This window comes from Benincasa hispida, chromosome 2 (genome assembly GCF_009727055.1).
Source record: "Benincasa hispida cultivar B227 chromosome 2, ASM972705v1, whole genome shotgun sequence".
Lineage (NCBI taxonomy): Eukaryota > Viridiplantae > Streptophyta > Magnoliopsida > Cucurbitales > Cucurbitaceae > Benincasa > Benincasa hispida.
Window position 1 is genome coordinate 22,409,961 of NC_052350.1, and position 16,144 is coordinate 22,426,104.

The 16,144-nt window shown below is 32.7% G+C and overlaps 1 protein-coding gene across 1 annotated transcript; it reads left to right on the forward strand.

Annotated features, from left to right (window-relative positions):
- Positions 1–9,008: 9,008 nt before the first annotated feature.
- Positions 9,009–12,494, forward strand: LOC120072008 (peroxidase 25-like). Its single transcript, XM_039024434.1, has 4 exons — positions 9,009–9,221; positions 9,305–9,484; positions 11,212–11,374; positions 12,073–12,494. Exons 1-4 carry the CDS (start codon positions 9,009–9,011, stop codon positions 12,492–12,494), a joined length of 978 nt encoding a protein of 325 aa, XP_038880362.1.
- Positions 12,495–16,144: the final 3,650 nt, after the last annotated feature.

The following is a 16,144-nucleotide window of genomic DNA, read 5'->3' on the forward strand; positions in this document are numbered from 1 at the left end:
AATTAGTTTTGATTAAAAAAAACCTTACTCCCTTCTCTGTTTGGTGTCATGTCTTCTCAGTGAAACCAATCAACTCAAGGTAGTGAGTGAATTTCAATCAAGCTATTGGTTTGGTCAACCTGCAACATTCTCTGATGTAGGTACCTTCAAAACTTCGATTTCTTCTTTTTCTATTTAATCTCTTACGAAGTGAAATTTGATGTTGATCGACCAAACTTGTATATGTGATAAAAATGATAATAAATATGGTCAAAGTGAAAGCATACATTATTGGTGAAGTAATAAATCTTGGAGTAATCTAAGAGTCGAATCCCACAAGACTATTTATGCAATTCAATTTTTCTAAGAAAGACCTTTTCGATGCAAACCAACGGGTAACCGAAAAATGAGTGATTTTGAGGTTGAATGTTTACAAAAGCAGTAAATAGGAATGTTGAATAGGGATATAATTATTTTCCAACCTTTCGGGTTTTATATTGTAAGTGATGTGGTTGCATCATACCAAGACAAAGAAACATGCATGAACAGAAAACTACTTCTATTTTGTCTTGTGTCAAGTTTCTTTTAGGAGATCTAAGCAGTTAATGCACAATGTTCCTATGGTTAGCTGAGGCTTAGATTAATTCAAGTTCAAATTCTTTATCCTATGGCGTTCCTTAAGGCAACCGATCTTTCTATTTCTAGGCTCCTAGTCTCATATTCCTTTTGTGACATCAGTTTATATTCTAACCTTCTTAGCATTAGAACTCTACTAGATTGCTAAATTAAGTGGTCAGATTAACTTAACAATATTTTTCCATAAACTCAACAAAGGAAATGTGTAAGTCAAAGAGGTATGAAACATAAGCATTGCTCAAGCCATAAAACCCTTGGGTATCCACATAACTGAACCCCTTAGAGAATTTAGCTAATGACTAATTATAAAAGAATTACCTTCATGAAATCATAAATCATAACTACAAGATGATGTTCGACAGGTGAAAAGAAAAGAGAAAATACAAGAAATAAATGAATAATAAATGCTAGAAATACAACTCAAGTGGTCTTGGGGCATGTCCTCAATTCTTTAGTCTTTCTCTAGGTTGATTCCCTTTTTTTCAAGAAAGAATCGCTCTTCACCACATACTTTCATGGGATGAGATGACCTAGAGTCACTATGCTCAGAGGAACTTTTGTTCTTGCGGCTGCAAACTTAAGAAGCTGAAAAAATTTCCTAGGGGTTGATCAAAATCACAAACACGGTAAAGAATGGTGATGATTTCGGTGATGGAGAGTTATTGTTTGAAATGGGAGACTTATCCTCCTTCATATAAGCCAAGGTAGTTGAGGAATAACCTAAAATCGTATTCTGAATGACTTCCCATCATTTTAAGCATTGAATAATAACTTTGACCGAAAAAATAGCAACCAGAATTGGTTGGGCATGAATCTAGAAAATTAGAATTTTCTTATGATAGTGCATCACTTCACTAATGCGGGCACATCACTAATGCGGGCACAATAATAAAGGCTAAAAAACATGCATTTCATGGCATGTATCAGATGTCGATGTGTTTTGTTCTACTGTAATATGTTTGATTCATAGACAAATGGATTTCACTTTGACTGTCACAATATATTTTCACTGCTCTTTGTGCAATTCCATAGTCATTTAGGAGGCCTTTAAGCCACAACCATTATTTTTAATTGCTTTGGATAGGGCTACGTATTCTGCTTCTATGGAGGAAAAAGTCACTACTAACTATAGTATGGCTTTCTACCTGAGTAGATTATTTCCAATTAGGAACATATATCTGCTTAGAGACCTCATTCTTTCTAGATCTCCTCCATAGTCGGAATCAACATACCCAAAAATGTCATAGGGTTCAGTTTTAGTTGGTTTTACAGTAGTTTAACACGTTGAGACCTTTAAGGTATCTTAGTATCCATTTTGTGGCTTCCTAGTGCCTTTTTGATAGAGTAAACATGCTTAAAATGCAAGCTAACAGAATCATTAAGCACTTTAATTTACTTAATTTGAGTGAGAAGCATGTTAAAACACAAAGTTTCAATAGAAATGGTTTTAACTTGAATACCTTTGTAGATTTCCACTTGGTCCTTGCTATATCCACGAAATTGTCCTTCAATTTCTTCAGTAGGCCACCAAGAGTATCTTCTATACTATTATCAACCTTGGATTGAGTGGTGGAACTCTAAATTGAGAAGGAATTGGGAGTGGATTGGAGATGGTTTGAAAAAACAAAAAAAAAAAACTTTCTACATAATTTCTAAAAACTCTGATTGCATGCACCAAATTCCAAAAATTTGAAGTATTATTCATTTAATTCATACAAGCACTACAAGGATCAGCTGATTGACACTTCAATTAGCACTATCCAAGTGGGCTAGGTGTTATTTTATTGATTAATCCACTCAAAATACAATTTTAGGATAAATCCACTTTGACAATTTAGAACTCTTTTTAAATTCTAATTTTTTTCCATTTTAAAATAAAATTTATTAAAACTCAATTAAATCTAATTTAAATTGAATTTCTAAAATTGAATTTCTTCTTTTAAAAATGAAATTAATTTAAATAAATAAATAAATGTAATTAATTAAATAATAATAATTTAATATCAAATATTAAATTAATAAAACACTTAATTTAAACATGGATCCTATTCATAATCAATATTTAAATCATTATTTAAATATATTTAACTCTCCAAATACGTTTAATTTCAATAAATTTAAACATTGATTATATGGAATATAACTATCAGAACCCTAAAACTGAATTTGAACATTTCAAATCCAAACCCTAAAAATTGAATTTGAACATTTCAAATTCACTCAATATTTTAATCCAAGGTTTAATCTTTTCCGAGCTAGTAGAGGAACCTTATGAACCTACAGATCATGAGCTCCCAGGATTTTAGATTAATCAATTAAACTCTTTAATTCGAATTAATCAATATTCATTAACTACCGGGATATATAACTATAGCTCGATAGTTGCACTCTTTTCATTGTAGATATATTTCTGTCCACTTGATCATTTAACCATAATCAATAAGCCGATCCTTCACAAGTCGTTCGTATTTACATCTAGCTCAAAATTACCGTTTTACCCCTATAAATACCTCTTGCTCCTTAGGTCACTATTGATTCTCTATTGAACAATTGGTTTATAATCCAACTAATAAACCATGTCCCTCTCAATTTTGAGATGGTGGAGCTCTTTTATTCAAGACCAGGAATCGGTACTTAAGAGAACAATCTATCTGCTAACCCTAAATTGGGTAGGAGTGAATTCCATCTTGGAGTGGTATGTCCCCAGCTATCTATCTGATTTTATTCCCAAAATGGGAGGCTTATTGAGCAGTGTTGTTGAACTACTCTCACCTATGCATATCAAAGGAGAATCACGAATAAATAGGAGCTCATAATTTGCTAAGGATTAAGATCGAGTTACCTTAGGTCATCGCATGAAATAGTCAATTTTAACATTAAATGACCATTAAAAGAAGAGTGACTATTTCGTGGTCCGGTCTTATGCAAACGTCTTTTACATAGGATACCTCCACTCACATGTCTTCACATGAACGACTTTGAGATCACATCGTTTGTATCAGTATACAAGGTGGGTTGCATCTATAGTGTTCCCAGGATGAGGTACCCAATCTCATTCATATATTTATAGACCTTTTAGGCTATATACTATAACTTGATTCTCTTTTATGTCTCTACATAAAGTTAAAGCATTCATACTATAGCCGTGGGTTCGTTTATTGGATTTTATAATAGAATGCAATTTTAATAATACTTTTATTGATAAATAGAATGTATTTCACATATTACGAATTGCGAGTTTTAGGACATTCCCAACACTTTTTCCTATGTTGGACATATATCTACTTACCAAACTAGTTGAATAAGATAGATCTAGCCTGGTTGATATCATTAGATACATCAAGTTGTCAACCACTTAAGAGTATGACATCTATAATATGTAACTTAGATGATCTTCTTTATCTTCATTAGGATAGTTTTCAACAGATAGCTTGAAGTGTTGTGCTAGACAAATATTGGCAAGTTTAGCTTCAATCATGTTGAATTTCTTTAGGATTTTGATGTTATAGTCATGTTGACTTATGCATAAGTATTCGTTCTAGCTTGGGTTTGTTAGGATTTTTTTGCCTATTTGATGTATTCATGAGATTTCGAATTAGAGATTTGTAATTTTTATTTCGATTATGTTTATCTTATGTTTATGATTATTTCATTAGATGCTTGGGAATATTTATTATCCCTTTTGAATGGTATTAGATATGTGACATGTAATCTTTTGTTGATCAATTAGAAGCAATAGGTTAAGGTAGCTTACAAATCACCTAGATGAGCATTGTTCTAACCAATCTAGGACCGAATCAACCGAATGTTTAATTAAGGTTGTTCCTTGTTGAATGTTTAACCTAACTTTTCCCTAGTTCTTAATGTAATTAGGTCAATTTGAATTTGCATGATGTTCATTGATTTAAATTGGTCTAATTAGTTTATTAGGTCAAATTAAATGATTGTTCCAATTAACTCGATTACGCAAATTTAATTGCATGACTCTAGTAATGAGAACTTTGTGCTCGAATGCATCAAATAGGTGAATTCTGTTAGAATCTAAACTAGGCATTCTCAAATTGAATTTTCGCATTTTATTTCATTTTATGCAATTTCCTTTCTTTTACAACAAAACAACTTTCACAAAACCCCCATTTGGTTACTGTTGGACTGAAAACACTTTATTTAAGAATTTAAGGCACCTTGTGTTCGACTCTTTCCATTAAGACTAGCAGTTTTTTGTGGTGAATACGGTTAAATTATTTGGTCTGAATTTTAGCGAAGAAATCCGCTCCGACTAATAACATCACTTTAGCAACCGTTAGTTATTTTTATTTATCATGTTGAACTACTTTCTAAGAGTGAAATTTATCCCTCACAAACCAACATAGGTGTTTCCAACATGTTTTGTTCGTACTTAAATACTACAAAAGCTGTATTACTTTACGCTTAGAACTTTTGAGTACTTGATGTTCTTATAAAAAAAAATCAAGTAACATGTTAATTTGATGAAAAACGTCAAGAATAATGAAAAAAAGCAGAGGTTGACAAAAATCTCTGGATTTTTTCATTCTGTTTTTACTTGATACTTTATAAATGTCAAGTAATTTGTGGTTTAATTTTTTATGGTTTCATATATTAAAGAGATAAAAAATTGGGAGAAGTGCCCCCAAAACTCGGAAACCATACCAAAAACCTACCTCCGATGGCTCCTTCTCAATGTCCCCACGTTCTATTCATGATAGTTTCGGCTCTCGACTGACTTCCTCATCGGCATTTACAGATCAACCAACTTTGAGCATTCAACGAGTAGCTGCAGCAACCCACGCACGAATCATGTTCGCCTTCTACTTCTTTGTACATGACGTGCACGAGCAGCGTGTTTCCTTCCCTTCTAGACCTATTTGGAAATGAATGAACAATTTATTTGTTTCATCTCTAATCCTGTACTCTTTTTTATATTTTTAGTAATTGAGATAGTGAAATTATTTAGATTGACAAACCCTACGATAAAATTAGCTACCGATTTGTGCAACTTTTGGCTTTTTAGAGACTATTAGGGGGATTGACTTTTGGTTTATTTATGATTCTCACTCGTGTAGGAATCAATTGTTTGATGAATTTGAGGGATCGAGTTGATGCATCAGGAAGGAAGGGCAAGGTTACTATTTAGATTTCTCAATCTCTCTTTCCATTGATGAAATTGCCATTTTGGTAATCTTATTAGCTACTCTGCAACATAAAAAATGGTATACTCAATTTAATTTATTGGAAGCTAATAGAAGAAAAAGTTGTTGGTGAAAATGGGCATCTTATAAGGCACATACAGGAGCAGTTTAAGACAAAGTCTGTAAAATCTGAGTAAGCTATGAAATGAAATCTTAGTTGATATTTCTTATATATAGATATATATAAAAGTCTTAGTTGATATGTCAATCCGCTTGTGAGAAATTGATTTTATTTGCGGCAATAGTTTTCCATTGTAATTTGAACGTGCAATGCTCTTCTGGTTCATAATTGTCAATAGAAGATTTTATTTTTTTGGTTTGGGCGCCTAAAAGATTAGGAACTTACTCTTTTATAAACTAGGAACGTATTTTATCTGTATTTGCATATTTGTTTATCATGTTGTGATGGATGTAACGATATTGAGGTTTATAGTGGAAGTGCGTTGGGGTCCTATGTTAACCGCATTCAGAAAGTGGTTTTCTTCTCTAAAAAAGTTGTCCCATGAAGGGATATTTTTTGTATTATCCATCTAAATTGAGAATATGGCTAGGTATGTTGACCCATATAGGTTGTCGTTTTAGTAATCTTACAAATGTAGTCACTTGGAATTCTTTGGATACTGGTTATTTGCAAGCTGGCTATTCTTTGATGGCAGTTACTTTGTTTTTAGAGATGTTAAACGATGGGATTGAACCCACCCCCTTCAGTTTTTCTGGGGTTCTTGTGGGCTGCTCTCAGTTTAACTGGAAAGCTTAGAAGTCAACTCCATGGTTTGAGTATGAAGTTAAGGTTTTTGTCTAATGTTGTTGTTTAGAAATTCTACAAATCTCTCTTTGAAATCCTTTGTTGCATTCTTCCAGTAAGAATCTATTTAATCTTGTTATTTTGATAATATCGTAGATGTGCTTCTCATTTTTGTAGTGCTCAAGAACAACATTTATTTTGACTTCTTGGGGAAGAATTGATGGTATATTGCATATTAATTAATATTTCATTCATTTCTCATTCTTGAAAATTCTCATTTTCTAATTGGAACCTGATTCATAGTCTTCAAACTAAGTGTTAAGGTTGTTTCTAAACATTTTTTCAAATTTGATTTGGGATTATGAATTGATATATTTATATTATGTGTGAAAGCTCTAAGGAGTCATATGATTTGTATATTTTGTTATAGGACCTAGTTCCATTGCCATATCTTTTCGTAAAAAGGCATTCAAGAACTATGACATCTCGTTGGAAGTACTTCATTCATCCCATTTTACTACTGTTTTTTATATAGTTTTTTTTTTTTAGTTTGTAGCTTGATTAACCGCATTTTTGGCTTGAAACTCCCAAATCATATTATATTCAATGTCTTTGATAGTTTTAGTTTGAGTTGAGCTTCATATTTATGAATGTACGAGTCAACTTGTAACCACATTCAATGTTTTTATTTCAAAAGAATGATTTAGTTTCAAGCTCAAATGTGATTTTTTATTTGTATTTCGTGTTACGTTTGTGCATCATGTTACCATTTACTTTTTCCTTATATTTTTAGAACTTTGTAGGTTGTGGTGCTTAAGTTTGGTAATTTTTAAATTATTTCAATCTATATGTTGTGGATTTTTATATGTTATTTCAATATATGTAGGTGCTAAAAGCAACAAGTTCAAGGTGAACTATATTATTCTCGTGGAGGCAGGAGCATAGCGAGCAGAAGTTGGCTATGACTACTTCACCTGAGATTGATAGTTGTAATTTTTGGAATTGTTCATATGGGGTTGATAGTTAGTTATACTTTTGAAATTCTTCATATGGGGTTCATATTCTTCTAAACTTAGAAATTGTTCATTTGAACTTTGTTATGAACTTTGTTAACATAAGGTTGTCATATGACAATATATATGTTCAAGATATATGAACTTTCTTAGAATGGTGGAAATTTGGGGTTGATTGATGCTTAGGTTGTTTAAATATATGTGTTGTTTGTTTATTTGGTTAATAAATAATTATCCACTTCAATTAAATTATATCATTATTGGATCTCAAAACTGGAGCAATCATAAATAATTTCTAATAATACATTTTAAAAAAAAACACACACACATACAAACTTGATAAGCAAAACGTATCAAGTAATTATGAAGTTGTCAGTTTTTGGGTATCAAGAAGAAATTACATTTGATAAGTAAAAACTGTCAAGTTATGAAAACTTTGATCGACAATAAATGTCAAGAATTATATGTCATATACTTGACAGTTATAAAATATCAAGTAAATTACAGCTTGATGCTTTTAGCCAGTCACAAAATTTTTCTTATTCTTGATACGGGCTTACTTGACGTTTTCAAAAATGTCAAGTAATACTGATAGTTGACTGCAAAAAAACATCAAGTAATATAGTTTTTGTAGTAGTATTTGCATGCTTCATTGAAAAGTTCTAAGAGGTCACACAACATAGAATTACTCCTAGCCAAACACACTATAACTTTGAAGCTTTTATGATTAAGTCATTGAAAAGGATGATATACACCTTGTTAGTATAAATAGTAACTAACTACGGATTCTTTGAAGCTTTTTTTAACCACATATTTTAATAACTTCGAGTTCGCACACATTTGAATGTTATCTCAGTTCATTTATGTACTCTTCCTAAACTCGGACGGTACAATAAAACATCTTCCTTCCAAAAAATTCAAGTGTATTAAGTGCTAATTCTCCGATTCAAATCCCAACAAAAGTTTCTTCGTCGATTTATATTATAACAAAACGTGTTGATAAGCATGTTATTCAATATAACCACCATATCGTATAAAAAATAATCGATCAACATAAGTGGACTGACCAATGGCTATAATTTATTCATTTGAATGTGTATTTGTCACCACATATTTGCACATGGAAATACACCTTCCATTACATTTTGAATAATAAAGAAGCCGTTTTCCATTAGTATTTATTAAAGTACAAAATTAGAGAGAAGCCATACCATGCCACTACTTTTAGTTCATGGAACCCACGCGTAATTCCACTATCAAACACATAAACACTCATTAAAAATGATTCAATAAAATAAAACAAAGTTTAGAAACGTAGCTCAACAAAACAGCATGTGTGCATATATATATACGAGTATGAAAAATTTGTGTCGAAACACATAAACATAGAAGTAAAATCATCATCACCATTTTTCATATAGCATAATGGCCGAACAGAGAGATGGCATTATGTTCATAATTTTGGGAATTTTAATGATGGGTTTGCCAGTAAATGGTGAACTGAGAAATGGGTTTTATTCTGTTTCATGTCCAAAAGCAGAGTCTATAGTGAGAGCTACAGTTGAATCGTACTTTAAAACAGATCCTACCATTGCAGCTGGGTTGTTGAGGCTTCATTTTCACGACTGTTTTGTGCAGGTTCATCATTTGGTATTTAAATTAAAATTTATTAGAATTAATATATGTATAATAATAATAATTAATGGTTTTTATATTGGCAGGGTTGTGATGGTTCGGTGTTGATTGCGGGTGGTTTGGCTGAGAGAAATGCTTTGCCGAACCTTGGATTAAGAGGGTTTGAAGTAATAGAAGATGCAAAAGCAGAGCTTGAAGCTGAGTGTCCTGGAGTCGTCTCTTGTGCTGATATTCTCGCTTTGGCTGCTCGTGATGCTGTTGACTTGGTAAAATTACGTATCTTCATGCTTAAACTATTTAATATTATATCTCAAGCCTGCGCCTCAAGGATTAACTTTTTTGTTCGGATGTTTTCTTTATTAGACCAAACACTTATTATAGAAGAAATAAATTCATATATCTTATCAGCATTATACTGTGAGTTCCCTTAATTTCTTCCGTATAACATCTTCGGTAGTTGAATTCCAAGTTTTAATGAAAAAACCAAAAACAAAATAATGTAGCCCACAAATCCCTTATACCTTGTTGGATAAAATTTTGATTTTTCAAAATTATAATGTTTCTAATCACAATTTTCAATCTTTTTTTTAAGATAACATTTGAGAAGATGAGTGTTGAGTTAGTTATTATAGTTTGTCAGTTATAATAGTTTTAGGTCCAGACTATTTTAGTTTAGATATAAAATAGTAAACACTAAAACAAATAAAGAAATAGAAAATGAATAGAAAAAAAAAAAAGAGAGAGAGATTTGAAATGGTAATAATTGTAATTAATTAATTATAGATTATAATAGTTGGAAACACCAACTATTATAATTAAAGCCCAAAACAGTGAGGAGCTATCATAGCTCGCTCTACTTACTTGAAGTTGGAGGCCCAAACACCCCTTGAATTCTTAGCAAATGTTTTTAAAAAGATCGAACACTATTTTTTTTTCGTTATCAAACTTAGCTAACTTTGTAGTCGTGGATAATAGATGTTTAAAGTGGTAAAATGAGACTCCATCATTGATTATGATAGGACCCAAACAATATAACAACAACCCACTAGGATCTTCTCCAAAACAATCAGTCAAATAATTATTCTTCAAAACACCATAAATAAATCACAAAATAATCACCAAGCAATCAACCAAAAATGGACAACAATAAACCACAAAATTCTGGAAGACTAAAAACAAAGGGCATACATGAATTATACATGAAAAACTCATTCGATGTGAAGAGTAAGAACCATGAGACTTGTGAGGAATCCACCCTTGTCAACTTCTCTTATTGTGATAAAATTGAGGGAAAAAAAAACCTAAATGAGTCATATAAAGATTCACTACCCACAAATACTATCATACATAAAAGATCAACACTTGGAAGATAAAAAAGAATAAAAATCACTCAGTTTATAGGTTCTATTCAACAGTGATTACGGAAAAATATTACCTCCAAACAACGATTCAACCGTTCAAAACGAGACCTTATGTGTCTCGAATAGGTTGGCCAAATTTCAACACGATCCAACAGTTCAAACTCTGGCAATCAACAACTTTATGGGTTGAAAAATCGTACTGTCTTTCTCTCCGATTGTCTGCCTCTTTTTCACACTTTTTTTCCCTTTAGATCATTTTCATATCATATAAAAGAAAATCTAGGGCTTTTAAGATGGGTCAACATAAAAGTTAGACCTAATAGGACTAAAAAAATACAAGTTTAAAATAAAATCTTACTTATATAACAAGTCAGTTGGACACCCACATTAGATTAGTGTTTGAGGATTCTACGTTGAAAAATTAGAAAAATCACAATGTTTATAGTGGTATATATGAACTACTCCCACTTCTAATTAGCTTCAAGATACAGCTCCACGTTTAGAAGAAAGAAAAGGTCAGTATATAATAAAATAATCATAATCATGATGGGCAAACGAAAAGATTAAAATGGGTTGCTTTAATTTTCTCAAAGCTATATATTATTAACAATTTTGTTTTTAACATGTTATAGAGTAATAGACCAAGTTGGTCGGTGCCCACAGGAAGAAGGGATGGAAGAGTTTCTTCAAAATCCCAAGCCGAAAACTTACCTTCTCCACTCGAGTCCATTGCTGTCCACAAGAAAAAATTTGCAGAAAAAGGCCTCGACGAACAAGACCTCGTCACCTTACTCGGTAATAAACCTTTCTCTTCCACCATCTTAAACTCAATTTAATTCTTCAATTATCTTACCAATATACAAAATGAGATCATTTCGAACACCAGAACTCGAGCTTTTTTCAAAGAAAGATACATAGTTAAGGTCAGTAGATATACATCTCTATTAAGTTGACATATTCGTAGTATCCTCATCATCTCTCCACTTCCATTTCATTGATATATCACGGGTCGGACTGGAGATAAGTTTTCCCGTAAGAGAAACAAATAGAATTACATAAAAATATTTAAATTTAACGTAAGCTCTTTGATACCATATAAAATTATAAAATATACTTTAATCAATTAAATTACACGTAAAATTTACGAAAAACATTTAAAATTTACTTTTAACTTGTGAACTCATATCAATTTTTAAAATTATTGATTTCATCAAATTATATTATCCATTTTTTTGTTAGGTTTACAATCTTTGCCGTACGTTTGAATAAGTAATGTATTGCAATTTTTATCCTAAAAGCTTTCATATGAAGTTTTGTTTATAAATCATTTTCATGTGCATTTAATGAATACTAAACATAATTAGACTTTATTTTTGTTGAAAATCCTCTTAGATATATAAATTTGTATTTCTTCTCTCTCATAATCCAAAACCGTCATGTAAAAATTACAACTACTTTGTGACAATATCATCGAATAATTTCTCGTATGTCAGGAGCACACACGATAGGGCAAACGGATTGCCTTTTCTTTAGATATCGTCTACACAACTTCACAGCAACAGGCAACTCAGATCCAACAATAAACCCATCATTCTTAACAGAGCTGAAAGTACTTTGCCCCAAAGATGGAGATGCAACCATAAGGGTGGCGTTGGATAAAGACAGCCAGTTCAAATTCGACCTTAGTTTCTTCAAAAACATTAGAGATGGAAATGGAGTTTTGGAGTCGGACCAAAGGCTTTGGAATGATGATTCAACCAAAAGCATTATCCAAAAGTACATTAGCCCTTTAAGAGGAATTTTAGGCCTTAGATTTGACAACAACTTTAGGAAATCTATGATTAAAATGAGTAGTATTGAGGTTAAGACCGGTACGCAAGGAGAGATCAGGAGAAAATGTTCGAGGTTTAATTAATGTGTTAATATCTATCTTAAAAGTCAATCGATAGTGGTTCACTCACCTCCCATGATTGTTGAACTAAAAAAAGTGTCGAGCATCATCTACGATTTGTGAAAAATGTGTTGTCGATGTTTAAGGTGATCAATTTGACAAAATAATAATATGATGATTATTGATTTTTCGTTTCAAAGTTCTTTTCTTTGATGTATCTCAAGATACATCACATTCTAGTCTCACACACACATAAAATTGAAAAATGCTTTTAACAAGAAGTAAAGAAGAATTTATAAGTGGCAAACTATAACTAGACAATTGGATGAGATGCATGAAGATGAGTGTAGCCTAAGATGCACCTTAAGTTTTTATTATTATTTTTTTAATCATGTGTGATTGTTCTATGAAACTTGATGATGCAATCTACTCTCTCTCTCTCTTTTTCTTTAATATTCTATAAAAAAAAACCGTGACTCAAATACCTATTTAGCTAGTTTAAACTAACCTTATCTTATAACGATCAATTGGTATGTGTTATATATATCACTGATCAGAACACAAAATTAAGAGTTTTTTCCATTCTTTCTATTTTTCTGTAAACTACAACAAGCTGTAAGCAATCTTCAAGAGAAAAAGATAGTGAATCTTCTATTGGACATAGGCTTATTGGTCGAACCGTGTAATCTTGTATGTTTCTTCTTCTTCTCTTTATTTTATTCTGTCAATCGGCATCAATTTTTCTGCAAACCATGAAAGATAGAATCTTGTTATAAAATCATATCGTTTTCATAATATTGAGTCTGAACGAGTATCAAATTTCTTCTATCGAGCAGCATCGAGTCAAGAGTTTTCATCTCCAAGTTGCTTCGAGTAAATATTAATACTCATCGAGTAGAATCGAGTAACGATCAACACTCTTTGAGTTCCATCGAGCGAAGAACAGAAACTCATCGAGGATAGAAGGAAATTTCCATCGAGTATCGAGTATCTAACATCGAGGATTTAACAGAGATCTTCTTAGCCATTTCTTCACCATCTCAGTGTTGATCTTGATTAATTGGGCCTAGAAAAGATTGAATAACCCAAAAAATTCTAGTATCATAGTATTTCAAGATCATCAAGATCAGCATTCTTGAAGCATCAAGATACTCATGAAAACCATTCTTGATATTCTTTCAGGTCAGTGATGGCTGTTGCTAGATTTGAGATAGAAAAGTTCGATGGAAAGGCTGATTTTGGTCTGTGGAAGGCCAAAATCAAGGCTATTCTTGGACAACAGAGAGCTCATAAAGCCCTTTTAGACCCATCGACTCTACCACCAACGTTAACAGCTCAAGAAAGGGAAGATATGGAACTTACTTACCTATGGAACTTTAGTCCTTAACCTCAATGATAGCATTTTGAGACAGGTGATCGATCAAGACACGGCTTACAAAATGTGGGTCAAGCTGAAAGGTCTCTATGCAACTAAATATCTCCCTAACAAGATGTTTTTATGGGAAAAGTTCTTCACCTTTAAGATGGATTCGGCTAAAACACCATCAAACAATTTGGATGAGTTTAAAAAGACAGTTTCTAAGTTCAAGAGCCTTGGTGAAAAGATTGGCGATGAGAATGAAGCCTTTGTTTTGTTGAACTCTCTACTTGAAGTCTATAAGGAGGTAAAGAATACCTTGAAATATGGCAGAGAGTGAGTTACCACTGATGTTATTATTTCAGCATTGAGAACTAGGGAGTTGGAGCTTCATAGGGTAAAAAAGGAACAGCCTGGTGCAGAGAGGTTATTTGTTAAGTACAAAAACAAGCAGAATCATTCTAAAGGGACTAAAAATCAGTTTGGTGAAGAGTATAAACCAAAAACCAAACTGAGATGTAATTACTATAAGAAGAAAGGACACTTAATGAGGGACTGCTATAGCTTAAAATGGAAAAATCAGGAAAAAAGAGAAGGATCAGAAAGGAAAACAGCCAGAAGCCTCAGTGGTTGAAGGGTCCTACTTCTATTCTGATACCTTAGTCTCTACTAGGAAAAAAACCAACCAAATAAGTCCTCTTAGGAAGCATGACTGGATACATGACTCTGGTTGTACCTACCATATGACACCATTTAGACCTTAGTTTAATACCTACAAGGATGTGGATGGAGAATCTATGTACATGGGGAACAATGAAGCTTGCAAAATCAAAGGGGTTGGTTCAATATCCTTAAAGCTAAAGGATGGATCAATCAAGCTTCTTAGAAATGTCAGAGATGTACCTTTACTCGAGAGAAATTTGATATCTCAGGGTATGCTTGACTCCATTGGATGTGAGTACAGAGAAAAGGATGGAATCTTAGAAGTGATTAAGGATTCTAAGGTAGTAGAGATAAGGACAAGTGCCTAAATTGTTTCAACAGCAACTTCCCCAACAGGACCTACCCCCCGACACTTTTTTTATTATGGATCTACAGAGGCAGACTTGTGGCACAAAAAACTATCCCATATCAATGAAAAAGGAATGCAAGCACTGTCTAAACAGGGTATTATGCCCAAATGGATCAGTGAGCATCTTTCTTTCTGTGAACACTGTATTCTAGGGAAAGCTACCAGACAGAGCTTCATAAAATCTCAGCATACCACCAAAGGAATATTGGATTATGTTCATTCTAACCTACGGGGACCATCTTCTACACCAATCCTTAGTGGTTCAAGGTATTTTCTAACCTTAATAGATGATTTTTCTAGGAAAAGCTAGATATACTTTCTTAAAACTAAGGACCAAGTCTTTAGGAAGTTTAAAGAATGGAAAGCTATAATAGAAACACAAACATCTTAAAGGTTAAAATACTTTAGAACTGACAATGGGCTTGAGTTTTATAATGAAGACTTTGACAAATACTGTAGTGAGAATGGTATAACTAGGCATAAAACTGTGAGGTAGACACCTCAACAAAATGGGGTTGCTGAGAGGTTAAACAAAACTTTAATGGAAAGGGTAAGATGTTTGCTTTCTGATGTTATCCTAAGTGAAAGCTATTGGGTAGAAGTTGCAGCCTACATAATGTATACCTTGAATAGGTGTCCTCACGCATCTATAGAGTTGTTTACCCCTGAGGAGAAATTGACTAATCATCCTTCTGATCTAGACAACCTTAAGGTTTTTTGGGTGTGTAGGGTTTGTTCACCAAAATAAGAAAAAGTTGAAAGCCAAAGAAGTTAAGTACATGTTTATAGGCTTCACAGGGGGTGTCAAAGGATTTAAAATGTGGCATCCAGTAGAGAGAAAGTTCATAATTAGCAGAGATATCACCTTTAGAGAAGAGAAGTTTATGCAAAAGGAGAAGAAACTTGAGGACGAAGCTAAGTCATCTACCACAGGAATTGATGTAGAGCTACCTACTGAGCAACTAACAGAACCTAACCTACCTAGTGATACAAAAAAAGTTGAGGAACTTGTAGGGGAACAAGAGAAGACTGCTAATGAGCAGCCAGACTAGAGTTAGTATGTCTTAGCTAGGGATAGACAAAGGAGAACCATTATCCCTCTAGAAAGATATACTGAAATGAACTATATGAATTTAGTTCTAAATATTGTTACGGCTCATATTAACCAAGAACCAACAACCTTTGAAGAAGCAACAAGTTGTGCTAATACAATGGATTGGATAGAAGCCATGAATGAAGAAATGC